The sequence below is a fragment of the Oryza glaberrima genome, chromosome 2 (genome assembly GCF_000147395.1).
Source record: "Oryza glaberrima chromosome 2, OglaRS2, whole genome shotgun sequence".
In the NCBI taxonomy this organism is placed as follows: Eukaryota; Viridiplantae; Streptophyta; class Magnoliopsida; order Poales; family Poaceae; genus Oryza; species Oryza glaberrima.
In genome coordinates, this window is record NC_068327.1 from 25,190,856 (window position 1) to 25,218,272 (window position 27,417).

General features: G+C 45.1%; 3 protein-coding genes across 19 annotated transcripts; 1 reads left to right on the forward strand and 2 right to left on the reverse strand.

Annotated features, from left to right (window-relative positions):
- Nucleotides 1-1,044: 1,044 nt before the first annotated feature.
- On the reverse strand, nucleotides 1,045-4,888 carry LOC127764022 (autophagy-related protein 13a). The gene is made up of 3 exons (XM_052288827.1): nucleotides 3,599-4,888; nucleotides 2,120-2,298; nucleotides 1,045-1,644 (listed from the first exon to the last, which is right to left on the reverse strand). Exons 1-3 carry the CDS (start codon nucleotides 4,748-4,750, stop codon nucleotides 1,344-1,346), a joined length of 1,632 nt encoding a protein of 543 aa, XP_052144787.1. The 5' UTR covers nucleotides 4,751-4,888; the 3' UTR covers nucleotides 1,045-1,343.
- A 5,002-nt stretch (nucleotides 4,889-9,890) lies between these two features.
- On the reverse strand, nucleotides 9,891-11,290 carry LOC127764126 (RING-H2 finger protein ATL79-like). The gene has a single exon (XM_052288955.1). It carries the CDS (start codon nucleotides 10,858-10,860, stop codon nucleotides 10,288-10,290), a length of 573 nt encoding a protein of 190 aa, XP_052144915.1. The 5' UTR covers nucleotides 10,861-11,290; the 3' UTR covers nucleotides 9,891-10,287.
- A 3,995-nt stretch (nucleotides 11,291-15,285) lies between these two features.
- LOC127762307 (pentatricopeptide repeat-containing protein At2g26790, mitochondrial-like) lies at nucleotides 15,286-27,250 on the forward strand. Of its 17 annotated transcripts, none has more exons than XM_052286760.1 (9): nucleotides 15,286-15,443; nucleotides 16,592-16,811; nucleotides 17,136-17,238; nucleotides 20,607-20,826; nucleotides 21,674-24,268; nucleotides 24,464-25,391; nucleotides 25,495-25,566; nucleotides 25,659-25,792; nucleotides 26,637-27,250. In XM_052286760.1, the coding sequence occupies exon 5, from the start codon at nucleotides 21,743-21,745 to the stop codon at nucleotides 24,203-24,205; it is 2,463 nt and encodes an 820-aa protein (XP_052142720.1). In that variant the 5' UTR covers nucleotides 15,286-15,443; nucleotides 16,592-16,811; nucleotides 17,136-17,238; nucleotides 20,607-20,826; nucleotides 21,674-21,742; the 3' UTR covers nucleotides 24,206-24,268; nucleotides 24,464-25,391; nucleotides 25,495-25,566; nucleotides 25,659-25,792; nucleotides 26,637-27,250. The 17 variants fall into 17 exon arrangements, with proteins under 17 accessions (XP_052142720.1, XP_052142716.1, XP_052142715.1 ...); XM_052286756.1 differs by lacking the exon at nucleotides 20,607-20,826 and having other exon boundaries at nucleotides 24,464-24,732; nucleotides 25,253-25,391; XM_052286755.1 differs by lacking the exon at nucleotides 20,607-20,826 and having other exon boundaries at nucleotides 24,464-24,732; nucleotides 25,261-25,391.
- Nucleotides 27,251-27,417: the final 167 nt, after the last annotated feature.

A 27,417-nucleotide genomic window follows, 5' to 3' on the forward strand; every position in this document is an offset into this window, starting at 1 on the left:
CTAATCGACTGATAAACAAGGAAATGACTCGTTCTGGAGTGCGTCCATCAGGTTGCGCGCCATCCATGGCTTGCATCAATGACTTCGGTGCTCCGATTTGCTTGTTGGCGTTTTGTCCCAAGTCTGTATCGGTATTAACTCTAACCGTGGTAGTTGTTGCAGTTTGCCCCTTTGAGTGATGTGCAAAACGGTCAGAAATAGTCGGAAATGGTACATTATTTTATTATTTTCTTCGAAAATGAACGGAAATGGTCGGAAAATTTTTATATTTACAAATTCATCTATTTAGAGCCAACTTCAATGTCACGCTGATAGAAATTAAAAAAACTAAATTTTGAAAACGGTAACATCGGTAAAAAAAAAATATTATTATTATATTAGTTTTGTGGAAACGGTATCGGTACGGTCGGGAAATTTTTATACCGTTTTCACCCCTAGATGTGCTCCAGTGCAGTGCTCTCACTGAAAGTGAAAATGTGAGATGCTTCTCATCGCGCAATCTTTTCAGGAATGATGCTTTAGCTGAAGGAAAATGGTACATGTTCAAAATAATTCTTACAAAAACTGAAACTGATGCGACATATTGTGAGTAACATCTTACTTTTCCGTAACCACCAACTGATTGGATACAACAAGTAGCGTATCCAGCAGAATGGAGCGAGTTGTGTCTCACTCAAAGATGCATGCTGTTTGTTCACAGAGACGTCTCCCTTAAGAAAGGTCGGCGTCACGAGAGGGAAACGGGAAGAATAAATCGGATCCACTGCCCAAGTAGGAAGTGCTAAAAAGCTCGCCGGGATGACAAAAATTCCAGAACAATAGGATGGCACGGGATACGAACATAGAACAAGCTGAGAGCAGAAAATTCAACCTTACAAAAAAATTCGAGAAAGTTCATGTCACATATCCATTCAAGCACACTTCACGCATCAGAAGAACAAAGAAAATAGGACGGTAATTACAAGTGCAGAAAAAAAAAAGAGCTCAAGACTTAAAAAATTTGTAACAATAAACAAACAGTTTGGTATATTAAGAGCAGTAAGGTAAGAGCTAAAATAGAATAAATAAACAGGTTTAGTATGATTACATAATCCCACACGTACGCACACGGTGATCATCATATACTTCCAGCAGGATGCATGTATCCGGTTGGTTTTGCTTGCATACAAAACACTATGAACAAAGGTGGATCATGATCCTGCTTGAGTTTAAGAATGAACGACTTGTATATCCTCATTTCATAACAAGCGCCGGTTGACAGTTATACACATGGAGATGCCCGCGGTAAGAACATCTCTTACCACACAACCTCCTTAAATGGTTGGGATACTTCACCAGCTATGTTAAGAATGGCGCAAGGATTTATCCAATGACTCTTGCATCCTTGATCTACTACGGGCAAGCAGGTTCTCCTTTATTTCTTTAAAAGATTCAAGCTCCTCGAGCGCATCAGATGTCCTACGGGACATGAAAGAACTGACATTACCTCCTTCAGATTCAACCCTTGATGTAAGAGGTGAATTGCTAGAGTCTCGCAGCGGCCGCGCAGACTTCAGCATGTGGACAAGATAACCCACAGCAGCATCCTGTGATTTATGGGATGATGAGCTCGCTTGATCCCCCACATCCTTTCCACCACTGCTCCTGTAAAATAAATACAGTGGAAGTTTGAAATAAACATATCTTTTTGCTAATTGACTATCTCTAATTAATAAAGTGAAAAAGGTTACTGATCAAAAACATTGTATATGACATATGCAGGATAGTAAACAATGCTTAACTACATATTGGAATTGGATACAGAGGTCGGGAAATTGGATTGGGATGTGCAAAACAGTGGAAGCTGGTATATGGTGAAATATAACGAGGATGGAGCCCTTCCGTTGCTAATGTGCTAAGGAGGAGGCGGGCTTATGGGCTGAGCGACTACCAAGAAAGGATAGAATGGTGATCTCGCTTTGGAAAAATTGTTTTCTTCCCCTCTCAACACTCTAACTAAATTGTAAACTCCATGTACTACCCTAACCCCTTTCAATGAAATGAATACAGGTGGGGAAGTCTTCCCTCTGGTGATTTGATCAAAAAAATAAATAATAAGGATGGAAGAGTTTAAACATACCCTGGTCGGGAATCAGGTGTATCAACATCATCCACCGCAAAAGGAAAATCTAAATCATCAGTATCATCCTGCATTGACAATCTGCTTGAACTTCTTGAAAACCCAAGCCGTGGGGAACCACTAGAGGAAAAAACACCTGAGAATCTGCCAGATTCATCCCTACTATCCTTAATCTTAATCTGCATATCGGCCAAAAAGATGCATGCTTAGTGAGCATAGACTGCACTTGATCATTGGGGGGCACAAAATCTTACTTTTGTGGAATTCATTATGGTGTTACAGAAGGAATGCAATAGGCAAAAAGGAATTTGGAATGGAATTACATAAAACCCAGAACTAGAGCTAGTACCAAAGCAGGAACTGCTGTTTTACAATCAACTAGATGGATCTCATCATCAAATACATTATAACATGAGTACAGAAATAATCACACAATCAGCTCATTTAACACTAGACATATTAGTCCTTGAATAGCTACGATAGGCATGTTTTGTACAAGTATCATGTTGAGGAAAACAAATTTGTTAGTTAGTCTAATGAGACTAAAAGCTACTACTAACTGTAGTGTTAGTTTAACATAGCTCATATAGGATTGCCAAAGCTCAAAAGAAATCAGTTTTCACTTAGCCATGAGCTTACTAGCTCATTTTTGCATCGTATAATTTCTCGAAAACCAAATGCACATCACAAGTTTAAGACCTGTCATCTTTTGGCAGTGATTCATATACTATAGTATAAATATTGTTGTAAATGTTCGTACAACACCATAACACTCCCAAATTTGTGGATAGGATCAACTTCGCCGATGATCATATCCATAATAATTCACATCTGCCAAATATGCATAATCATGTATACTAATTTGTGGACAGGATCAACTTCTCTGATGAAAATTGTCAGCCATCCTACTGAAAGAAATAGTTTTAATAGTTGCATAAACAGTTCTATTCGTCTGTAAAAGACATCCACATCATATTCCGCAATTGTGCTATATATGATCCTAAAATGGATATGATGTAACATCAACGAAGTCCTCATGAAAACAATTGAGCCCTATCCTCTATCCTCTATCCTCTATATGGGATGATAATCATCCGATCAGACCAAAGGTAGTAAAAAGGATGTGCAACATACCAACAATCAACGTAATGATAAAGGCCTATAGCCCTCAGACCATGCAAATTATATTCTACCAAATGCCACACGGAGAGTGAAATATACTGAATAAAGATATTAGTTATAATCATGAAAAATGAATAAGCCGCAGGTTTAGCCGCCAACAAAATAGTTGAGCTCTAAGGCTCTAAGGTGTTGCTCTTAAACACAGAATCATGATGAATGAGCAAAATGCATTACATTGTACTCTAGCGATTTTCAAAACAATTCCATAAAGATGCGACTTTTTATAGTTTGTGCTTTCAAGTTTCAACTATGCACACACAGACATTATTCAACAAATGTACTAAAGTCAGGAATCACCTTAGGAACAGAAGGCAAATTAGTGTAGAGATCAGCCATCCGGATCCCTGTCCGGCCTGTCTCCATCGGTGTCTCATGCCCCCCAGAGTCGCCTCTGATGTTCTTCGGTGAAGGTGGAGGTAGCATGAACCCCCTGACGGGATCCGACATGTTCCGATTGTGAACGGGGCCTCTCCCACCACCCGGTATGATCATCGGCGCAGTCTCCCCGCTCAGCCGCGATTGCAGGTAGCCACCCGCAAACGTGGGAGGAGACGGCGTGGGAGACGCGTACAATGCCGGTGGCGGCGAGAATTTCGCCTGCTGCCCGGGCGTATACGGCCAGGGAGCAGGTGACGGCGCCCAGCTGTTCGGGCGCCGCGGCGGGAAGGCCGGCGCCGAGCTGGCGGCCTCCGTGAGCGACGCCGGGAAGGCACGCATGGGATCGGCTGCCGGGCTTCCGACGTAATCGGTTATGAGCATGGCGGGCGCGAGGGAGCAGATCTCGAGGTTGAAGGCGGCGAGGGAGGGGAGGTACTGAACGGAGACGACGAGGCGACCGAGCTGGGTCTCGACGGGGGCGAAGCGGCGGGTGCTCATGGCCGCCTCCTCGGCGCGGGTGAAGGGCGCGGCGAAGGAACCGACGCGGAAGCCCATCTCGTAGTTGTACGCCTGGCCGGATGCGCACAGCAGGCGGAAGACGCGGTAGGCGGGGAGGAGGCGGAGCGCGGTGTACACCGACCTCAGCAGCGTGATGCACCGCTTGTACGCCCGGTTCACGGCGAGCCCCTCCCCGGAGGCGGCGGCGGCGCCGCCGCCCCTCGCCCCGGCCGACCACGGCTCGCACGACACCGTCCACCTCTCCACCACCGCCTCAGCTCCCCCACCGCCGCCCGACGGGGTCAGGTAGACATCCACCACGAGCGGCTCCCCGGGGGGCGGCTCCGGCAGATGCTCGGCCGACGCCGGCGGCGGCGGCGCGTGGAGCGGCAGGTGGAACCACCTGTCCCGCCTCCGGAACGACGCCGCCGGCGCGGGCGCGGCCGCGAGCGGCCGCGGCGCGCGCACGGCGAGGATGGCGTGCAGCGCCTTGAGGTGGAACTGCGGCACCATCAGCTCGGCGCCCGCCCGGCCACCGCCGCCACCGCCCGCGGAGTCCGACAGGGTCGCCATTGCCGCACACGACACCAACCACCCCCCGCGCCAGTCAAACCCTCCTCCAGGATGCTGCTGCTGCTACAACTCCCCTGCTGCATGGCGGGAGCGCGCGGCAGTGAGACCGCATGAATCCCGCGCGCCCGGAGCGATCGGATTGGAGAGAAGACGGATCTGCGCGCGCGCACGCGTCGGGAATTCGGTTTGGCTTTTGCTCGCGAAGACCGGATGAGGCTCGGAGGATTCGTGTGTAGGCAGCAGCGAGGAATTGGGGATTTTTGTGCCTGCTTTTGAATCCGGCTAACGTGTCGCTGTTAGTGTCGTCGCCCGTCACGGTAGAAATTATGATTTGCTATTTTGCATTGCGAGCTTGCAATTAAAAGCCGTGAGATTCTCCTTTTCCTCGTATAATACTAAGACTATTTTTTATGTCACCAAAATTACATAACATTATCAGAAAATAGTTACTCCCTTCGAGTTGATAATATTTGTCGTTTTAGACAAGAGCACGATCTCTAAAAAAAACAATTTGACCTTTTTTTTCATTATAATATATATAAAAGTGTTAACAAATATATGATTTTATTAAAGTATTTTTAAGACTAATTTATACATGTAGTCATCACATTTGATTGACAAATATTTTAAAAGTGATTCATAATCAAATATTCTAAAATTTGACCTCACACTTGTCAAACGATAAGTATTATCAGCACGAAAAAAGTAGTATTTATTTAGCACATCTCTAAACTCACCAAAATCTTATTGAAACCCCAGCCACGTGTCCATAATACCCGTGGACACTAGGATATAAACCGTATGAGTAGAGTCATGGATGACTCCACCCCACATCACCAGTATTTTCCATTTATTTACTTTCTTGATTATGCAAGCATAATTCTTGTCAAATTCGAAATAGGAAGTTCATGTGTTGCTAAGTCTTCTCTAAAAAACCGGATCAATACTAATATTGATCTATTCTTTAAAAAAAGGTAATATTGATCTCGAATTTGAAGCTTCGTTTACTGGAAGAGATAAAGATGCGACGTTGGCATCACCATGTCCTGCAACGGAGCACGTTCGTGGTATGCGCGTTAGGGGCTTGTTTGATGGAATGGAGAAGAGGAAGCTTCAAAGGGATGGATGAATATTTTCCATTGATTCCTGGGGGTTATCTTACATATCCTACAGTTGCTTTGGCGTGTGAAGAATCGCAAGACACTATTGTTGGTCTCTTAAAACGGAGTACTGCCGCCTACTTGCGTGCTTTGAAGTTTTAGACACCGGATATATATAAATGCCTTTAATTCATAAAATTTGACACGGATGTGAGAATATGGTACTTCTATGTGATTGGGATTGTTGTTATAGTTTATTGTTTGGCGTCAAATGAGTATGGGTACAATAATCAACTTTGTTGGTTGTTTTTCTGTTTTGACTTTCTGAGAGTATATTTGTAGCATAGCTAGCTGTGTGCCAAATATAAAAGTGGTGGTGTTGAGTTCATGTACCTGACGGGTTCTTTTTGCAAGTAGAAAACAAATAGATGTTCATGGAAAGCACCTAGAGAGTCCAGTAGACCAGTACTGCCAAAACAATATTTTTACAGAGCAGTTTAAAGAGGGTTTTGCACCGGGAAAATTGGAAACCAAATGTAAGAAAAGAGTTCAAATATAATAGCTTTATTTCTGAACACACTTGAGTTGGCCAAAAGCAACAGAAGGACAACACATATAGGCTTGGAGATCAAAGTTGCATCTTAAAGATCGTATCAATATCCAAAACGACGTGCTTTTTAACCTAAGTGTGTGGATTGCCAATATTGACAGTTGACAGATGCCTAATCCAAATTCCTTTGTTAGGGATAGCAGTAGTGGTAGTAGTACACGACTACACGGGTGTAGAGTTGGACGGCGGTGTGACAAACGTTTCAGGCTCTTAAGCCCCTTCCTCATCCTCTGACGACGTGTTGAATCGTTTATTTAGTTGCGTGACCATCGCAACATGGCGACATGCAGAGCACGGCTGAAACTTTGTGCTGAGGCTCTCGAGTTTCTCAGGAAAGCAAAGAATGAGTAATATTGTAATGAAAGAACATCTTCAGTCTTTTGTTTTTTTTTTCTCAGCAAGCTTTTCCACTGCTGCGCTTATGTTCCACGTTGGTCGTGTTTTTTTCTTTTTATTCACCGCATTAATCAAACTGATTATGTGCTCCATACTTAACAAATTACGCTTTCTTTTAAAGAAAAATTTCTTCTACCGCATTAACCACTTGTTTTAAGCTATTTATTAAATATTCAATTTATCTCTTAATCAGATAGATAATTCGCGATCAACAATAATCTAAATCAAACATGACCAAACATAGTTACATGTTTTACCGGTTCAACAAGACAACAACTCAAAACAAAGGGTGTGGTCTCCCTTTTTTTATAGGCCCACGCTCCTTCCAACCTGCACTGGCTTATGAGTCCACCATGGGTCACACAACAAGTCACAACTCACACGGCTCAGTCGAGAGGAGGAATTAGCTTTAAGCTGGTCCATGGGCCCAATTGGGCCTGAAGCACACTTGGCATTAAACACGATAGTCATATAGGGAATAAGTTCACTTTATATCCCTCAATTTGTCGCCGAGTCTTAAGTTCATCCCTAAACCGAAATACCAGATATAACATGTCCTTTAACTCCTAAAAACAGTGCAAACTTGATCCCAAGATGGTTTGGATGACGTGACGTTTATATGGTTGATTTGACTGGGTCCTCGTCCCACGTGGCGAGGCACTTGCAATCATAAAAAATGGGTGGGACCCACATGATAGTGTTAGATTAAAAATAAAGAATTATTGTGAGACCCACTTCATCACCCCTTCCTCTACGCTCTCTCCCTCCCTCTCCTTTGCTCTCCCTTTCCTCATTGTCCCCGACACCAGCGCACGTTGCAGCTGCTGCCGACCCTGCCGACGGGTGTGGGATGCTCGCTCCCCACCATTGGTTGCCTCATCCTCTCCTACGCACCAATGAGGGAAGAAGGCTGGAATCCATTGGGCAATGTTGAACTCGAGCTTCTCCCACGGCTAGGAGTGAACCTCGTCGATAGTGCGGGCCCAGATGCCAAGACGGGCGACGCTCGGCTGCCGTCCTTCTCCACACCTCCCGCGTGCCTTTCCACGCTGCCCGCTGCGCGCCGCCCTAATGGAGATGGGAAGGGAGAGGACGATAGATGGAGAGGAAAGGAAGTAATCGAACAACACAGGCGGAGAATGAACTCCTACACAATGGTGCAAAAGTTGGAGGTGTTGGTGATGAGCACGGTGTTGGGCGGCTGGTAGGATGCTCCTAGACGCTTCTTCGGCAGCTTTGACGACGTCGGAGAGGGAGGGTGCGGCTGCGGCGCCTGCAAGGAGGGCACCCGCGTAGGCAAGAGCCACGCGATCGACCATGACAGGAGAAGGCGAGACGGGAGATGGAGGAGGAGAGTCCTAGGAGCACGGTGGCCGGTCGGTCCGGCCCCAACATCGAGGAAGGAGTGGAGGGCGTTGGCCGTGGGCGACCGGGAGATGGTCGTGGTGGAGGCGAAGAGGCTGCGCAGTTGGTTCTCGCGAGGCGTGGGCACATAGATGGATGGACATGACGATGGTGGTGGCGGCGTTGTTGGCTTGTGGTTTCTCGACACAATTATGCGTGCGCCGATAATGAGTCGACAATATAAGGGAAAAAAAGAGGAGGAAGGGAGAGATAAAGAGGGTTGATGATGTAGGTCCCACTGCAACTTTTTTTTTAACCAAACACTGACATGTGGGTCTTACAGTTTTTTTAAAAACTTTAAGTGCCACATTAACGCCATGTAGACACCACGTCAGACGAAACCGTCATCCAAACAACCTTAGGATCTTATTTACGCTAGTTTTGGGAGTTGAGGAACACATCATATCTAGTATTATGGTTTGGGGATGAACTTCACACTCGGCAACAAATTAAGAGACCTAAGGCGAGTTTAGTTCCAACTTTTTTTTTCAAACCTCCAACTTTTCCATCACATCAAAACTTTTCTACACACATAAACTTCTAACTTTTCCATCACATCGTTCCAATTTTAACGAAATTTTCAATTTTGGCATGAACTAAACACACCCTAAAATGAACTTATTCTTAGTCATAGATAGGGTTCACTAAACCGTTTTGGGTGGGGTTACTACCATCTCACGGTAAGGTGGTTATCGCAATAACTATGTGGTTATCGTAAAAATGCATTCGATTATCATGAGATTTACCATGATTTTAAAAACTGACAAATGGTGTGTTCGCAAGTGCAGGATGGGAAACCATTCCTCCTGCACGTAAAACGGAGCGGCCTTTGAACACATAATTAATTAAGTATTAACTATTTTTTATAAAATGGATTAATTTAATTTTTTTAAGCAACTTTCGTATAATTTTTTTTTATAAAAAACACACCATTTAGTAGTTTAAAAAGCGCGCGTGCGGAAAACGAGTGAGAGGGGTTGTAACATGGGGCTGCAAACACAGCTAGACCCTTGCCTTCCCGATTGAGCAATCGAAGTAAAAATCGCTGCCCTGAGAGACAATAGCTTTTGGACGTGAAAGTACAGAGGGAGCACGCAGAAGAAAAGAGAAGCAACAAAAGGCAGTACTCCTACAGTGGGAGTGTGGGACACCATAGCCTTTTCAGGCTTTGCAGCTCATAGGACACCGGCAACAATGGAGCAGTCAGCCAGTCAGCAGTGTGTCCTCCCCTGTCCTGTCCTGTCCGCTCGTTTGGTGAGGAGATCGTCACGCCTTGCTGTTGTTGGCCCTCGGGCGGTCGGGCACTCGGGCCTCGCCGCCTCGGCGACTTGGGCTACCGGACACAACGGCGCGGCTCCCGAGCCGAGACCGTACCCCACGCCACGTCGCAGGCCGCGACGATGACCGATGCTTCCTGCCGCGGCAGAGCCCAACCACACACACACACACTGCCCCCACTTAATATTCCCGCGTCACCAGCCTACGGCGCCTATACAACGCCCTACGCTTGTCGTCTCCAGCGACCTGATTCCTATTCCATGCGTGCTTGCAATTGCAGCCCGCAGGCGTTTCGTCAGTTTGTCACTGGCGCCGGCGTAATCACCGGCTTTTGCACGCCCCCCCCCCCCCCCCCAGCGACTACCGGGGTTGTTGCAGCGGCGCATGCATGACCAAGATTGCGAGAATGCAACATCGAGCTTGGGAATTGGGATGAAAACCAACAAAAACCATGCGAATGGAAGAGCATTATGCCTTCATTAATCCATATGGACGACGCGACGAGCAGCATTGTCACGAACCATGGAAGAACAGGTACTAGTAGTACTAGGTGGTACTCTGTAATCTGTACTCGATGAACATCACAGAGCTAGCTGAACAAGCTCCAGCGTAATGTACTTTGTTGTCACTTCGTGTCTGCGTCACCGGCAGATCGGCCGGAGGCGGCGGCGGCGGCGGCAAAGCTAGAAGCCGGAAGGCATGCAGGGAAGACTGAAGAGGGAGCAGCGGCCACCTGGTCGGTTGTCTGGCTAGGGCTCGCCGGCGCGCGACGGCGCGCGGCAGGTGGGGCAGGACGCGCGCGCCGCGAGCCACCCGTCCACGCAGGCGCCGTGGAAGCCGTGCCCGCACGCCGGGAGCACGCGGACGCGCTCGCCGCCGCCGTCCGCCAGCTCCGACAGGCAGATGGCGCACTCCGCCTCGGCCCACCCGCCGACCATCGCGACCCCCGACGCCGCGCCGGCCGCCCCCGAGCTACCCGTGTTGGCGCCGTCGTCGGAAGACGGCTTGGGCGGCTGCGCCGGCGCCAGCGCCGGCGCCCCGGAGTCGCGGCGGCGGGCGAGGCAGCGGATGAGGCACCGCGCGGCGGCGTGGAGGCAGAAGGCGAGGAGGGAGACGCAGGCGAGGATGATGAGGATGGTGGCCACGTTGGAGAAGAACGCGCGCGAGCTGGCGTAGGGGCCCCACGCCCCGGCGCCGGCGTCGGCATTGCCGGGGTTGGGAAGCGGCAGCCTCGGCGGCGGGGACGGGGTGGCGGTGATCATGGCCGCCGCCGTCGTGGCGTTCACGGAGGGCGAGGCGGTGTGGTTGGCCCGGCGCGTCATGGCTTTCTCGGGGAGTGGCGTGTGTCGCGGCGTGGGAGTGGGACGGTAGGAGGTGGTGTCCTTGTCCGCGCTTCGGAATGGTCGTCGTCGTCGTCGCTATGCGTGGCCTTTTGTACGCTTCTTTTCTTTCCTCCAGAACTGGTAACTCGACCCAGACCCCACGCTTCGCTTTGGCAGGCACGAATTTTACAGCTTTTCTTTTTTGAAATTCAACATCTACTACTCCTAAATTTTGCCGCCATTTTAAGGTCGCCGGAGGGCATGAATGAAATCCTGAAGTTTTTATGGCAATCAGTTCGTTTAATAGGAATCAGAATTTTTTTTGTTCATTTTGTAAGAGGCCTAGATGGGTCTAACATTACATTTTTCTACTCCTACATGCTCAAGCATGAGTATACATTTTATACTCTACCGCGGTAGTACAACCAAAGCATGATTGTCCCGGTGCATGATGCTAGAAAGTAGAAAAAACGAAACAATAGGTATAGCATAATGGCACTTGTGATCAATCAAGATGCAAAATCCTATAGGAAATAGGAATACCACTTTCCTAAACCAACAAACGGCCATAGTTAACTCTGGTCAATGTCATTCGTCCCGTACCAAGAACAAGAAGGTCCTACGGGACCATCCACTGAGCCATAGGGCCATGTTGTAGTAGTCCTCCAACTTTTAGGTCCCTCGTCGTCTTCGCCTCATCGAACCCATCAAAAAGAGACGGCCAGGCCCATTGCCCTCATTGGCCCAATCCCCCAGACCTTGAAGTTGAAGGAGAGCACCGCTCGCAACAAACCCACAATTCTCCTAGCCACTCTGCTACCTACAAGCACAACAGCGAGCGCCGCATGTCGACGATTCATCACCTGTTGCTGTTGCGAGCGCAATGGAAGCAGTCGATATCATATGAAACCACCAAGGTTGGATATCGTCCAGCGCTCGTGACTCGTGTGAGTTCGTGGGCGCCGGGGGGGGGGGGGGGGGGGGGGGGGGGGTCTCTGCGCCGTGTTTGCTGTGTGCATGGCACGGCAGGCACGCAGCTTTATCTTTGGGCGTCGCAAAGGCATGAACCAGTATCATGACTCCCAGGCGCGGGGCTCAATGACCCACCTTGGCAGCGTTGCCAGCGTTCTTCATAAAACAAAGCGATCAAGCCAGGAAAAATTGGTAATTTGGTATAGGCAGACTCCAGTTTGATTAGATTGGACCATGGTTTCCCCAGACGCCCGGTTACCATGCTTTCCGTGGAGGTAAGGTAGAGGTAATCGGCTATAGGATTTGATAAATTTTATCTAAATTTAAATTTTCAAAAAAGAAATTGGAAAATTCTTGTAAGGACTACTTATATAAATTTTGTGATAAAGAAGATAGAAGGTTAACATAATAGGCTCTGATCGTTTGTGCTAGTTGTATTAACACAACCGTAATAGTTGTACCTGCACGAACAATTGTAGTTCATTTTTTCATTGTGGATATTGTCCTATAACTGTTACTAGGGGTGGCGATTTTCCGGAAGAATTTTCACCTGCGGGTGAGCGCGCGGGGTGGGGGGTGGGGGTGATTAGAATTACCCGTGGGTGATTCGGAGGGGCTCCGGATATGAATTACCTCTATGAAAGTAGCCCATTGCAATAATGTAGACCCAACAAACTCATTTCAAATTGATATATAAAAACTTAACACATTAGTTTCCCTCAACCTTATCCCTTTCCTTCAACCAATTTCGTTGCATCAATTTCGTTGCATCAATTCGTCTCTACGTCGCCTCGTCGTCGATTCGTCACCACATCGACTCCTCGTTGCCGAGTCACTAAGCAGCCAGCCGCTGTCCAATTTGCCTCGTGCTAATTATCGTCTATTATGCATCATTTCAATTAGAAGATAGACCATACGATGTATCATGTATGTATATGTGCTACTTTCTTGTGTTAGTGGATTGACCTTGACCATGTGCTTTATGTATGTGTGTAATGACGGATGAGTATACGTTGCTATTGAAAATTTGAAATTTTATCATATTATTATTCAGTGTATTGTCCTATTATGCGGGGCTCAGGTCACCCGTCAGGTCCCTGTGGGGGCAGGGGACAGGTGATGGGGGTGGGGTCATTCCAGCCAACCCGATCCCACCTCACCCCTGTTGCCACCCCTAAGTATAACGCAGTGGCAAGTAGCACAACTGAACAACCCCATATTCTCAAGCCAAACTAATAATGGATTAAAAATGCCAAAAAAAGAAGAGAATAGTTAGGATTCTTTATTGCTGGAATGTAAAAAGTATAGCGAAATTCATGTCACATTTTCTTACATTACATCAATACGTAGTTCTATATGTTCGAAATGCCTCCGACATATTCTTGTAGTTATCCTAAATTTCCTCTTAATTTTTTACTGCTTTTTTCCCCTTCCAAACAGTTCACAATAAACCGCAGCTTACCATGTGGTTTACCGTCTGAAATCGCTAGTAACTAATCTCAAAACTATGGAACCACTGCCAGATCAAAATAATTTGTTTAAAATTTTATCGAATTTCATACGGTTTTTCACGGCTATCGAGCAGCAACCATAATACCATGAAGGTCAATAACCCCCGCTGAAATAGTATGGGAAACCATGGATTGGACATACGGCTGAGGTACTATTGCCTCAACCTCAAATTGTGGATGCCGTAAAGGTCAATTCTCCGGATTTAATAATTCTTGACATTTTGAGAAGTTTTTACCTGTGTGCCATTAAGAAAGATGGTGCCTGCCCTTTATGCCACTGAAAAATTCGAGCCTCCCTCTATTCCATCGTCAAACTTTATTGTGCCCTCCACACCATTCCGTCGCTATTCTGTGTGGGTTTAACCGTTTGGCAGCTCTGACATATGGGCCCGGACAGGAAAAATGTCGCTCTTGCTCTTTCAGTGACTGCTTTGTTTCAGAGAGAGGCCAGGCGGCGTGGCGGACAAGCGGCCAGGCGCGGCGTTGAGGCAGGCGACCAGCGTGGCGGCCAGCTGAGGCAGCGCGGCGGCCAACCAAGGGGCGGGGTGGTGCGGCGGCCAGCCGAGGCGAGCGGCGAGGCGGCGGATGAGGAGGTGAAGAAGCCGGCGTCATCCTCGGCTTCGGCGACGGCAAGGATATCGGCAACGCTTATTCGGGGTGGTGGTGATCCTCGTGATGCTCATCACCGCCATCCTGCTCACGCTGGTGATGCTCATCATCTGGGGCACCCACGTCGTGCTGGTGGCGCTCTACTTCATTCCGTTCCTGCTCCTCGAGGCCACCTACGTGAGCGCCGTGTGCACCAAGATCCTCCGCGGCGGGTGGGTGCCGTTTGCGGTGTTGGTGGCACTGGTGATGGTCATCGGTTGGTACTACGGCCGGCAACGGAAGACGGAGATGCGCCGGCTCCTCGCCGCCATGGGGGCCGCCGAGGAGGCCGCGGCGTCCGCGGCCGCCGCAGCCGCTGTCCCAGCGCTCTTCGTTGGTGGCCGCTGCCGCCATCCTGGCGCTCTTCGTCGGCGCTCTTTCTCGGGCCTCCACCTCAGTGGCCGTCTCGTCCCGCACCTCAGGGAGGTAGGCTCTCTCTCTCTCTCTCTCAACCCTAGGGCAATAAAGTCATTTAGCTGCGCCGTTACCCGCCGTTAGGACCAAAAACGGACGGAATGGTGTGTAGGGCGCAATAAAGTTCGAGGATAGCATAGAGGGAGGCTCGAACTTTTTAGTGGCACAGAGGCAGACATTATCTTTCTTAATGACACACAGGTAAAAACCTCACATTTTGAACAATGAAATGATCTTCAATATATATTTTTTAACTATATTTTTCTATTTATAATATATACAATAAATAAATGTTTTATTATTTTTACTATAGTACTTTGTGAAATAAATTTATATATGTTATTATAGTGCTTTTAAACAAAAATATTTTTAAAGTCATTGATAGTCACTCATAGTTAAAGTTATAAAAGTTTGTTCTCATGTTCATCAAGAATTATCAAACCAAAGAGAGTAAAACCTACTCCAGCTTGTAAAAATACACTCCAGTCACATGCGGCATTCTCTTCGGCATTTCTAGTAAGCACAGTTATATCAAGCGGATCTACAAGCAAAATACGAGAAACTAGCACACGTTATACAACACAACACCGATTGGCTCTGCGGCGATATAATGTCAGCAGCAATCAAAGACCGGCGGCGGCTGGGCAGAAACATGCACGAGGCCGGGAACACAAAGGGCGCAAACGGACGCCACCATCAATTTTGTGCTTCCTAAAATCCTATGGACAATCAGAACATGCAGATACACCAAGATCGAAAAGGGGAAAAAAAAAAAGAGAAAAAACAAAAGATCCTTTGGTCAGTCGCATCGTCGTGTCAGCCAGATCGGACGGCCAGAAACGCGGCCCAGATATTTCGGCCCGCTTATAAACACCGGCTGGTCGCCTCCTCCTCAAACCCTCTCTCTCCGTCCGTCCGCGCCGCTACTCCCCCCTCGCCGAGAGAGCTCTAGGGTTTCCGCTGCCGAATTTTTTTTTAATTCGGGGGGAGAGATTTGAAGAGGCGGCACCATGTTGGTCTACCAGGATCTGCTTACCGGTGCGTGGATTGATCATAATTTTCTCTGGTTTTTTTCGGGGGTAATTTTGTTGTTTTTGGAGTCGGGGATGTGGGGAGATTCATACTCAGAGTACCATAAACAAATCTGCAGCCCTCGTAGTAAACAATCTAAGAATTCTTCCTCCCTTACCTAGTTACCTAACTAATAACTTTCATCCGTTCAACAAAAATAACTAATACAAATTTCAAAACAAAAGAGGGGGATGAAGAAAAAGCCAAGATAAACATACCAAAACTTCTCTCGGGTACAAAAACAGAATATGATTAAATTCACCCAAAAACAGACTAAATCAGCCACGCAGAAGCACAAGACGGACACTAGAAAAGAACTAAAGCAAATCCGGAATATTCAGAGGAAAGCAAAACATGCAGAGGTGTCAGCAGGGAGGGTGGTAACCTTGAGAGCTACGATAGAAGCCGGCAGAGAAGCCTCTGCTCCGCGTGTTCTTGATGTCTTCTTCTTCTTCTTCTTCTTCTTCTTCTTCTTCTTCTTCTTCTTCTCCGTTTTGATTGATTCAAAGTGGAGAGGAAAGAGAGAGAGAGAGAGAGAGAGAGAGAGAGAGAGAGAGAAAGAAAAGCGTACGGGACTATGGGTTATCTATCCTCTTTGCGGCAACAAGGAGAGAGGAGGAGGAAGATGAGGACAACTGGCCACACGGAGGAGCAGCCGGAGAAAACCCCAAAATTTTTAAGTTAAGAGTCAAGTAAAAACAGGTTAACCTTTAATCTTATCCATTAATTTATGGTATACTAGCTATGCAGGTATGATTGTATATGTGTAGATAAGGCAACACTTATATACAATGATAATCATGAATTCTAGTGGCATATAAAAGATTATCTCTTGGATTAAATAAAAGAGTGAGAATGAATGGCTAGTATTTAAAAATGGGTGGAAAATTATTTCCCTTTCCCATTTGACAAACACTGCCTTACAGCAAAACTGAACGATTTGCTCAGCACCTCCGACCGAGAGCAGGACACCGTGCCGACAAGAGAGCACGCGAGCTGCAGCCGCGCGAGAGGAGCGAAGCAGGCCAAGCTATTAGGCCCATTGGGCTTGTCTTTTTTGTGTAAATGGGGCTTTTGACTAGGAAACCCTAAACCCAAATTTCCCCTTTCTCCAGTTCTCCCATCCCCAATCTGTGCCCGTGCGCGAGGAGGGGCGCGGCAGGGCGTATAGCGGCGGGCGCGCGCGCGGGTCGGCGGCGCGGCAGCCGGCACTGGCAGCGCGGTGCAGCGCAGGGAGCAAGGCAGAGGCAGCCACCAACCAACAGGGACTGAAGTCAGGCAGAGGCAGGCAACAAGCTAAAGAGGAGAGGAAGAGGAGAGATTAGGAATGTTGAGGTATTGTTGCGTTTCTCGTCTATTTAACCTTTGCAACTGGGTTGATGGATTGTGAACTCATATGACTAGTGCTTGTTGCTATGCTTAATGTAGACGTGATGGATAATGCTGCGTCGTATAATATCGTGAATTGATATTGCTTTTTTTTTCCCTTCTTATTCTGTTCTAATTCTCGTGCGCTAGTTCATGTGCCACACCTAATTTTTTTTCTGTCCTCCGCTAGAAAATAAACAAATTATTGTTCCAACAATAATCAATCGTCACTCCTGTAAATCGCATACCGGCTTATCGTTACTCCCTTTTAAGAGTGACTTCTTAAACAAGGTCGATCCCGGAGAAGAAGAAGAAGAAGAAGAAGAAGAAGAAGAAGACATCAAGAACACGCGGAGCAGAGGCTTCTCTGTCGGCTTCTATCGTAGCTCTCAAGGTTACCACCCTCCCTGCTGACACCTCTGCATGTTTTGCTTTCCTCTGAATATTCCGGATTTGCTTTAGTTCTTTTCTAGTGTCCGTCTTGTGCTTCTGCGTGGCTGATTTAGTCTGTTTTTGGGTGAATTTAATCATATTCTGTTTTTGTACCCGGCTACGTCGAGCGGCGGCGGGCGCGGCGCGGCGTGCGACGGGCTATGGCGTGCGGCAGTGGGCGCGGCACAGCGTTCGGCAAGACGAAGAACACGGTGGGGGCTCACCGACGAGAGGGGAGCGGCGTTGGTGATGCGGAGGGAGTCGTGGCGAGGCGGCGCGGCACCAAGAGGGCGCGGCCGGGGAAGAAGAGAGGGAGGTGGCGCCCGGAGCTCCTCGTCACGTGCCCACGCACGCACCGGCCTCCCCGGTGCTTGGCGACGAATGGCGACGGCGCGAGCAGGGCAGGGTCAATAAGGCGGCGACGGTGGTTTGGCAGCAATGGCGCGGTGGGTGTGAAGCGAGTGAAAACGAGAGAAGGGGTTTGGGGCGCGGCTTGGGTTTTATAGTGGAGGCAATGTCGGTTTGGGAGGCGGGGGCGAGCTGCTGCTTGGCTAGCGGCCGCGAGAGCGGCGTTTTCGTGCGCGGCGCGAAACATGGCGACAGCGTGGATGTGTTGGGCGGCGAAGGCGGTGGATCGAACGGCGAAAATCGAATACGGATGTTACATATCACCCATATTGATATGAATCCCTTTGTGAATATAAGCAGAGCAAAAAGGGAGAGCACGGTGTTTCATCTGACGGTCATATGATTCATCTGACCGTCAGATGGACTGACCATCATATGAGCACGGTGTTTCATCCCATATGATTAATTTAACCTTTAATCTGCCGAGCATATGGTGCAGACCTTCGCATAAGTTCACCTGCATAGCTGGATGGCCCTCCTCCATCCAAGAAAAAAGCAATGTATATGTACCCCGATTGTATGTGTGTGTGAGAGATGCGCAACCAATTTGGATGAAGAGGACGAATTGAAGAAGATATGTTTTGTGCAGTAATAAATTAAAATGAGAAGGTAAAAGTACTGGAGGGCCAAGAAACTAGGGAACCATCAAGACTACTCATCCATCCACATAAATAATTATCTATCACATAGTCACAATGTACTTATATTTTACATTAACCCTTCTCCTTCCTTTTCTATTCCCTCTTCTTTTTTCGGTGCTTCGGTCTTCTTTGTCGGTATCCGATCTGACCGAACACTGAGTTTGGAAAATTTGACCCAGTAACCTATCACAGGTCCAGGAAACAGAACTAAGCCCATCAGCTATATACTCCCCACCCTATTCCATCCTAATCCTAGCCTCCAACATTAGCAGCTCATGCATCAGCACGCCCCCGTGTGCCCGTGTGGCCACTTTTACCACCGCATGCTAGTCGCCGCTACTGCACCAGATTAAGATCCTTTAGCGTAACTTCCACTAATTTGGTGGCCACATATTTTCTCATCACCAAATTATTAGAGTAGCAGCAAAAGGCTAATATACTAGTACATATAATGGTAACCACAAAAATTAAATACAGAGAGAAAATACAAAAAAAATTGAATAGAGGACAAAAAGGACATATGAGCACTCTCTACCTTTACCAAAGCACATTTCACACGCTCAAAAAAAGCTCCAAACTTAAGCCTTCTCTATCCTGAAATTAAACCATTTCATACAATCATACTTACTATACTATACTATACCAAAATATAACTCATATATATAGGAAAACTAGGGTAAAATCAAAAGCTAATCCCAATATAAGTAACTTCCACTAATTTGGTGGCTGTCTTGGGTCCACATGTCAGGCGCGGTGAACAGTGACATCAAAAGATCCTCTCCCGCTGCACCACCTCTGCCTTCACCATGCTTCCCACCCCCCACCCCACATCCTCCTAGCAGTCGTCACCGTCTCCTATCCCAACAGAGGCGGTTGATGCTGCCAAGGTCATGCCAAATCTGGCTGGAGGTGTCACCTGGTGAATTTCCTCCCACGACGAAGTTTGCTGAGGCGAAGTTTTGGAGGATGTGGTTGAAATCAGCAGCGAGCTTCTCCCGGACAGAGGATGCAGCTCAGCACCGCGAAAGTGTCCTATAGCTCATACATATTTTTTCTAGTGTCCATCAGCCGTGTCACGTTTTTTGCGGTGTCTCACAGCCAATTACACGTTTTTTTGAGTGTCATGTAGTAAATTTTGCCAATTGAACTTCATAATGTCCCGTAACATCAGCCCCGACCGGCCTACATCAACACAGATCCAACGGCCTTTCAACCTCAAGCACGGGTCTTAACACAAATCCAATGCACAAAAATCTGACTGAAATCTAGTACTAACTAGAAATATGACGACACAATTAGGGTGTGTTTGGATAATGAGAAATGAGGGTTGGGATTGGGATTGGAAAATGAATGAAGGGCTTGGATTAAGAGAGAATCCCTTATATGCCACTCTAAATTAATCGGCTCCCTTATATACCACTTCAAATTGGCTTCTCCTTTTTATGCCACCGGTTCAAGTTTCTCCTCCCTTTTATGCCATTGCCATCAGTCCACTATCAGTTGACCGTTAACTTCATTATAAAAAGACGCATTTGCCCTTGAAAATTAGTATACAACCAATAATAGGTATTAGAGTACTAATATAGCTACCGGATACAACATATGAAAATTCATTTTTTCTGCATCACATGCAATTTTAGCCATTACCATCACAAATAAATTTTCAATGTAAGCATGAAACATGCAGTTTTCCAACAATATTTTCAATATACAGAGCATTTTTCACTGGTTCTGACAAAATTTTGTTCACTCAAAAAGTATTTAAAATAAATTAGTTATGATTTTTTTGAACTTTACACTTTTTTTTAGTTGAGAGGGCATATTGGTTATTTACGAAAAAAAAACTAACCTTTGACTAACCGTCAGCTAACACTATAGTGGAGGGAGTGGCATAAAAGGGTGGAAAAACTTGAACTAGTGGCATATAAGGGAGAAGCCAATTTTGAGTGGCATATAAGAGAACTGGTCAAATTCTAGTGGCATATAAAAGATTATCTCTTGGATTAAATAAAAGAGCGAGAATGAATCGCTAGTATTTAAAAATGGGTGGAAAATTATTTCCCTTTCCCATTTGACAAACACTGCCTTACAACAAAACTGAACGATTTGCTCAGCACCTCCGACCGAGAGCAGGACACCGCGCCGACAAGAGAGCACGCGAGCCGCAGCCGCGCGAGAGGAGCGAAGCAGGCCAAGCTATTAGGCCCATTGGGCTTGTCTTTTTTGTGTAAATGGGGCTTTTGACTAGGAAACCCTAAACCCAAATTTTCCCTTTCTCCAGTTCTCCCATCCCCAATTTGTGCCCGTGCGCGAGGAGGGGCGCGGCAGGGCGTATAGCGGCGGGCGCGCGCGCGGGTCGGCGGCGCGGCAGCCGGCACTGGCAGCGCGGTGCAGCGCAGGGAGCAAGGCAGAGGCAGCCACCAACCAACAGGGACTGAAGTCACGCAGAGGCAGGCAACAAGCTAAAGAGGAGAGTAAGAGGAGAGATTAGGAATGTTGAGGTATTGTTGCGTTTCTCGTCTATTTAACCTTTGCAACTGGGATGATGGATTGTGAACTCATATGACTAGTGCTTGTTGCTATGCTTAATGTAGACGTGATGGATAATGCTGCGTCGTATAATATCGTGAATTGATATTGCTTTTTTTTGCCCTTCTTATTCTGTTCTAAATCTCGCGCGCTAGTTCATGTGCCACACCTAATTTTTTTTCTGTCCTCCGCCACTGACCTTATATGCGCTAGTTCATATACGATTTTTTTTTTGTCCTCCGCCACTGACTTATATCTTCTTTAGTTTGCTAAAATCCTCTCATAACATACATTTGAGCTCCTTCAAGAAGTGGCTCCTGGTTTTCTTGCTCTCCTCTTGCGATATTGCTGGGTACTCCCTCTGTTTCATAATGTAAGACTTTCTAGCATTGCCCACATTCATATAGATGTCAATGAATCAAAACATATATGTGTGTCTAGATTCATTAACATATATATGAATGTGGGCAATGCTAGAAAGTCTTACATTATGAAACCGATGAAGTATTTTTCTTCTTCTTGATATATCAACGCACAAAAGCTTTTTCAGTGTTCGTTGAAAAAAAGAGCAAAATTTTCTCATGAGGAATTAAAACTGATTTTCTTACACTTATGATTCCTTAAATTGCAAAGTTGCAGTGAGTTATTTACAGCCCCTCAAATTTCCTTTTCGCCAACTATTCCTTCTAGGTATTGAACAGAACGTTTTGCTTCTTCTATCTATTTTTATAATTATTTTGAGGTACACATATTGCATAGTTTTAAGCTCGTATCATTAGCATATATTCAAGGTCTGATAGATTAATCTTATGGGTGCAGGTGGCAATAGCCGAATTCATTTCTCAATGATGAGCCCTATGTAAAGTTGTATACTTCTCCATATTTCACATGGTTCTGTGCCGGCAGCCCAAATATGTATTCCAATGGTGCAGACACCTGAGAATTCCCCCCCTGGGACTCTCTTCCTGCCCCTTCTCTGTACTGACAGCTTCAGCTTCAGTTCAATCAGACTGCTCTAGTGATGATGAAAAACTGAATTGTGCTCCGTCTCAACATGCCCGGAAAAGATCCCGCACTTTGTGCTCTGATAGTGTTGTACAGACTCTCCACTGCCTAAAGAGACGACCTGCCATTGCATTTGCCTACTTTAAAGATACACAGAGCATTGGGTTTAATCATGACTTTTCAACCTACTCAGAGATGATTCAGATTCTATCCCACTCACGCCAGGGGAAGATGTTAGTTTCATTGTTCTCTGAGCTTGTTTCAAGTAGTAATGCTAGTGGTCCTGAAATTTTGCCCCTTGTTGATCACCACAGAAGAACATGTGCTACTCCATGTTCACTCTCGTTCATGGTTGATTGCTTGATCAAGGCATGCATCACTTGCTATGATGTACAAGCAACCATATGCTTATTTAGTGGCATTTGCAGGCTTGGAGTTGTCCCATCTGTTTGGACTTGGAACCTGCTTCTCAAATTTATAGCTGAGACTGGTGAATATGAGATGGTTCTCGCAGCTTATAATGAAATGAAGTGCTTTCAGCTGACTCCCGATGTTTATACATTTGCCATAGTCACTAGGTCACTTTTTCAAGCAAAGAAAGTGGATGAGGCTTTGCAAGTTTGGGCCGAGATGACTGAAATGGGAGTGAAACCAGATGCACGTGGGTACTCGTCATTTCTAATTGGTCTGTGTGATTGCAGAAAATATGATTTAGCTTATGTTATTCTACAAGAGATTAATAGGGAGAAGGTTCCTGTTGAGGCCATGGCTTATAACATGGTAATGGATGGACTATGCAAAGAAATGAGATTGGATGAGGCGGAAAAGCTCTTGGAAAACAAGGCCAGACAAGGATCCAACCCTGATGTATATGGTTATAGCTATCTGATTCGGAGTTATTGCAAAATGGGCAACCTAATAAAGGCTGTGGATCATTATGAAGCCATGGTTTCTCATGGTATTGAGACAAATTGCCACATTGTGAGTTACCTTCTGCAATGCTTCATGAAGTTAGGCATGACATCTGAAGTAATTGCGTATTTCCTGAAATTTAAAGATTCAGGGCTTCATCTTGACAAGGTGATCTATAACATTGCTATGGATACTTATTGCAAGAATGGGAACATGAACGAGGCAGTTAAGCTACTGAATGAAATGAAGTGTGGGGGTTTGACACCTGACAAAATTCACTACACATGCCTAATCAATGGTTACTGTTTGAAGGGAGAAATGCAAAATGCACAGCAGGTATTTGAGGAAATGCTGAAGGCCAATATTGAGCCAGATATAGTTACATATAACATATTGGCTAGTGGGTTTTGCAAGAGCGGTCTTGTTATGGAGGTGTTTGATCTTCTAGACCGTATGGCAGATCAAGGTTTGGAGCCTAATTCACTCACCTACGGTATAGCAATTGTTGGATTTTGTAGAGGAGGCAACCTTAGTGAAGCAGAGGTTCTATTTAATGTAGTAGAAGAAAAAGGAATTGATCATATCGAAGTGATGTACAGTTCGATGGTTTGTGGCTATTTGCTTTCAGGCTGGACTGATCATGCTTACATGCTTTTTGTAAGGGTTGCTCGACAAGGAAATCTTGTGGATCATTTTTCATGTTCTAAGTTGATAAATGACCTCTGTAGAGTTGGAAATGTCCAGGGGGCTTCAAATGTTTGTAAGATTATGTTAGAACATAATGTTGTACCTGATGTGATTTCATATAGCAAACTCATATCAATCTATTGTCAGAATGGAGATATGGACAAAGCTCACTTATGGTTCCATGATATGGTTCAGCGAGGACTTTCTATTGATGTTATTGTATACACTATACTGATGAATGGTTACTGCAAGGCTGGTCGTCTGCAAGAAGCTTGTCAATTGTTTGTTCAAATGACAAACTTGGGCATAAAGCCTGATGTGATTGCATATACAGTTCTACTGGATGGTCACTTAAAGGAGACCCTTCAGCAAGGTTGGGAGGGGATTGCTAAAGAGAGAAGGAGCTTTCTTCTTAGAGCGAATCATAACAAGTTATTAAGCTCCATGAAAGACATGCAAATTGAACCTGATGTACCCTGTTACACGGTGTTGATTGATGGAAAGTGCAAAGCTGAATATCTAGTGGAAGCCCGGGAACTATTTGATGAGATGTTGCAGAAAGGACTTACTCCTGATGCTTATGCTTACACAGCTCTTATAAATGGATATTGTAGCCAAGGGGAAATATCAAAGGCTGAAGATCTTTTGCAAGAAATGATTGACAAGGGAATAGAACCAGATGAATTGACCTTTTCAGTATTAAATCAGAGTTCCTTGAGGTCTAGGAAGATTCAGTTCTGTGCATGATTCCCTCTGTGGTACCATGTTTAGTAAATTCTTTCTACTGAGAACACCTATGTCAACAGCAAGGTGATGCTTTTATCAATCATTAGTTAATTGGATTTTTCTCTTCTCTGCTTATAAAATTGGTCACAAGTATAATCTTATCAGCAGTATATACAATTCTCTGCAAGTGTTTCTACACTTGACAGGGAACTAAGTACCAACAATTGTGAAATATACTGGGCATAGCTTGTGAGTGATCAAGTAATTTATGATTTTCAGGAGGTCAACATTGCTGATGAAGAACTTTCTGTAGAAATCCTCAAAGAAAATGAGGCTCCTGTTGTTGAGAGAAAAGTCAAGAACATTTCAGATACCAACATTAAGAGGTTGTGCATCCTACATCTCAGTCTGCTTTTCAAGCAGACCTCCTTGCAAATCTCTTTGAGTCCTCGTGCAATTGATGGCCTTGTTAAAGGATTGGAGGCCAATCAACGTCTAGTAGGTGACTTGACCCTAGCAACCCTTGAGGACAGTTGAACTCAGTTCAGGTACTAGTGTATTTTGTTACAGTATTTGTTCCTTAAGAGGTACTCCCTCCGTCCCAAAATATAACAACTTCTAGCTTCTAGAATGTCCCAAAATATAACAACTTCTACACCAACATTCTCTTCTCAACCAATCACAATCCTCCACCGTTCAATTTTCCTACCTATCTCTACTTCTCATCCAATCACAACCCTCATGTATTTAATTCTATGTACTTTCTTAATAACCGTGTCCAACTCTAAAAATGCTTATATTCTGGGACGGAGGGAGTATTATTTTTTAGTCTCGGGGATATGGTATACTCTGTCAATTCTGCACTATTCAGCCAATTTTCAATATTGAGAAGTTTCAAGCGTGCTAACAAAATAGAGGAGGACGCTCATTCAGGTTGCATAGATCGTACTTTTGCTTCATTAAATGTATCCACTCACATTATTTTATTAGTATGTTCTATATATTCCTGCCTAAACCTGCTTCATGGATTTCTTTTTCCTACTTGGCCTTGTTTTGTTGGATTAAAAGCGGAGCAGCGCGCTTGTCATGGTCTTCTTTTTTACTGGGGATTTGATCTCTTTTGTCAGCACAGGCTCTGATTTTACCTCCCTAGACATTCAAAATGGGAACTCTCTTCAGTTCCAGATACTGTTCCTCAAGAACACAGGTACTAATTGATGAAGTATCCTCTAAAAGATACGTTGAATATAGTGCTTTCTCATGTTCCCGTTCCTAATTTCATTCATTCCTTGTTATGTTGTGTTCTCTAGGTCCAAGTTCCACTTAGGTTGTGAGTCTCTGTGCAAGTAGAGATGTGATTTGTCAAATTTGGAACGGCACTAGTAATTGTCTTATCTCATCATGTTTTTCTGAGTGTCCAAATTTTTAACCTTTTCTTTTCCTTCAGAAGGTAACAGACTTTGCTTGTATCCAGGTTAATGTCAAACTTCGATTCCCTGTTGTATTGAATTAATTCATGGAACCTACAAATCTTCCACCTGAAGATTTTTTGCCTGCCTGGAATTCTGGAAAGCATTAGCTGCTCAGTCTCTGAAAGTTTAAGATGTGGTAAGGTTTCAGTTCTGTTGTGGATAACTAGTGAGCTGTGAAGGAATACATTTTTTTCATGAAATGTAGAATTGGATAATCTTCCCTCATGGTTTTGCTTGTTTTTTCTTGTTACTGATGATTTAGTGTGTCTTGTTAGATTGTTACTATTGCCTTCTAGCATAATGGATATAGCAAGTATGTTTAGCTGAATAGTAATGTTGTGCTCTATTAAAAACAAAGGAACAATGGAGCGGATTGCCCTTAAGTTTCTGGTTTCTCCGCGTGGTCGAGGCTCTGATTGGCGACTTTGGTGGGCAAAGCCCTTCTCTAATATCCTTATTGTTTAAGTTTCCAAAGTGTATACAACCTCTATGTACTAGGTGGCATCTAATAATTAGGGAATCTGACACAAACTAGGAATATCAAATAGAATACATAAATCAAGCTAGGACTAGAATTATGAACATATCTAACGCACCATGCCAATGTTTCCTGCACCTATGGTATTTGATCCCATAACATCCGTAACAGATAACCTGTATGCAGATGGAATGTTGCAAATCATGAGTCCTTTACTGACAGCAATTGTCTAGGAGAAAATTCTAGTTAGTGTTGCAGAAAATTAGGTGCCTCTTTGCCAGCAAATTCGACCTTTGATGCCATCATTGTTGGTGTAGCAGAAATAATGTCATCAATGTTCAATGCAGTCTCAGTTCAATGTAGGTCAAATCAAAACTTTACAAGACAGATGCCAACTTCAGTTCGAAATTTGAGTAAAGCTTGTTACAGTTCTTTTTATAAAGTTAATAGTTAATGGCTACGGGGAAAACAGAAGTTGACCGCTGTTATTTTTGCCATGCAGGAGTTCATCAAAGAGTCTTTAATTGATCGATTATCCTTAGGGATAATTGGTTCTAATTCGGTCTACATTGCAAGCCATAATTCCTTCAGAAGTACCTGTCACAATGGCAGCACAATGAAAAGTGGAAAACAAAAGCATCCTGCCGGCAAAACGACTTGTGGCTGAAGAACAATGATGAAGCAAGGGGTGACGCAGAAGTATTTATTTTACTTTTGGCCGGGTTATAACTTATAAGTCCCTTGATCGCTGCAGGTTATAAGCTCTGGGAATCTTCATTGCCCTAGGTCTAGTGTTGAATCTATGTAGTTTTTTATGTAGTTTTTTCAACCAAAATCAATCTTGAAGTTTGCTGTTTATGTGTAATTACGATTTGTACCAACAAGATTAGAATGTTTAGCTATATGCCTTGGATTGATTAACTAGGCTCAGTTTTTCTCTCATTCAAGTGTTCAATGAATGAAATGTATGGTTCTCTAGCTTTTCTTTTGTTTCAAAATCCTTAGTTTTTGGGGGCTTGTGTGTAGATGGCAGCTGTATCTTTCCTGTATATAAAGCTATGGTTGTAGAAAATTATAGGGCGTATTATAAATTATTATAGGATGTATTATATTTGATGGTTAAGATGTTCCTCCTTTTCAGTAATGCTAAGCTATTATTTGCATTCTTTTGTGTGGCCCATACAGCCCTACCAATTCCCTGGTAGTGCATATTTGAGGAATTTGAATATTACTCAAACTGAATATTTTGGTTTTACATGTGGCTGTTGAGATCTGTGTTAAAC

Bases quoted from the DNA above. Each gene is read 5' to 3' on its own strand.
- LOC127764022 (XM_052288827.1), bottom strand. From the start codon at position 4,750: ATGGCGACCCTGTCGGACTCCGCGGGCGGTGGCGGCGGTGGCCGGGCG. The intron at 2,299-3,598 runs GTGATTCCTGAC...GCCGATATGCAG, and splicing joins ATTTGCCTTCTGTTCCTAAG to ATTAAGATTAAGGATAGTAG. The intron at 1,645-2,119 runs GTATGTTTAAAC...TTTATTTTACAG, and splicing joins ACACCTGATTCCCGACCAGG to GAGCAGTGGTGGAAAGGATG.
- LOC127764126 (XM_052288955.1), bottom strand. From the start codon at position 10,860: ATGACGCGCCGGGCCAACCACACCGCCTCGCCCTCCGTGAACGCCACG.
- LOC127762307 (XM_052286761.1), top strand. From the start codon at position 21,743: ATGGTTCTGTGCCGGCAGCCCAAATATGTATTCCAATGGTGCAGACAC.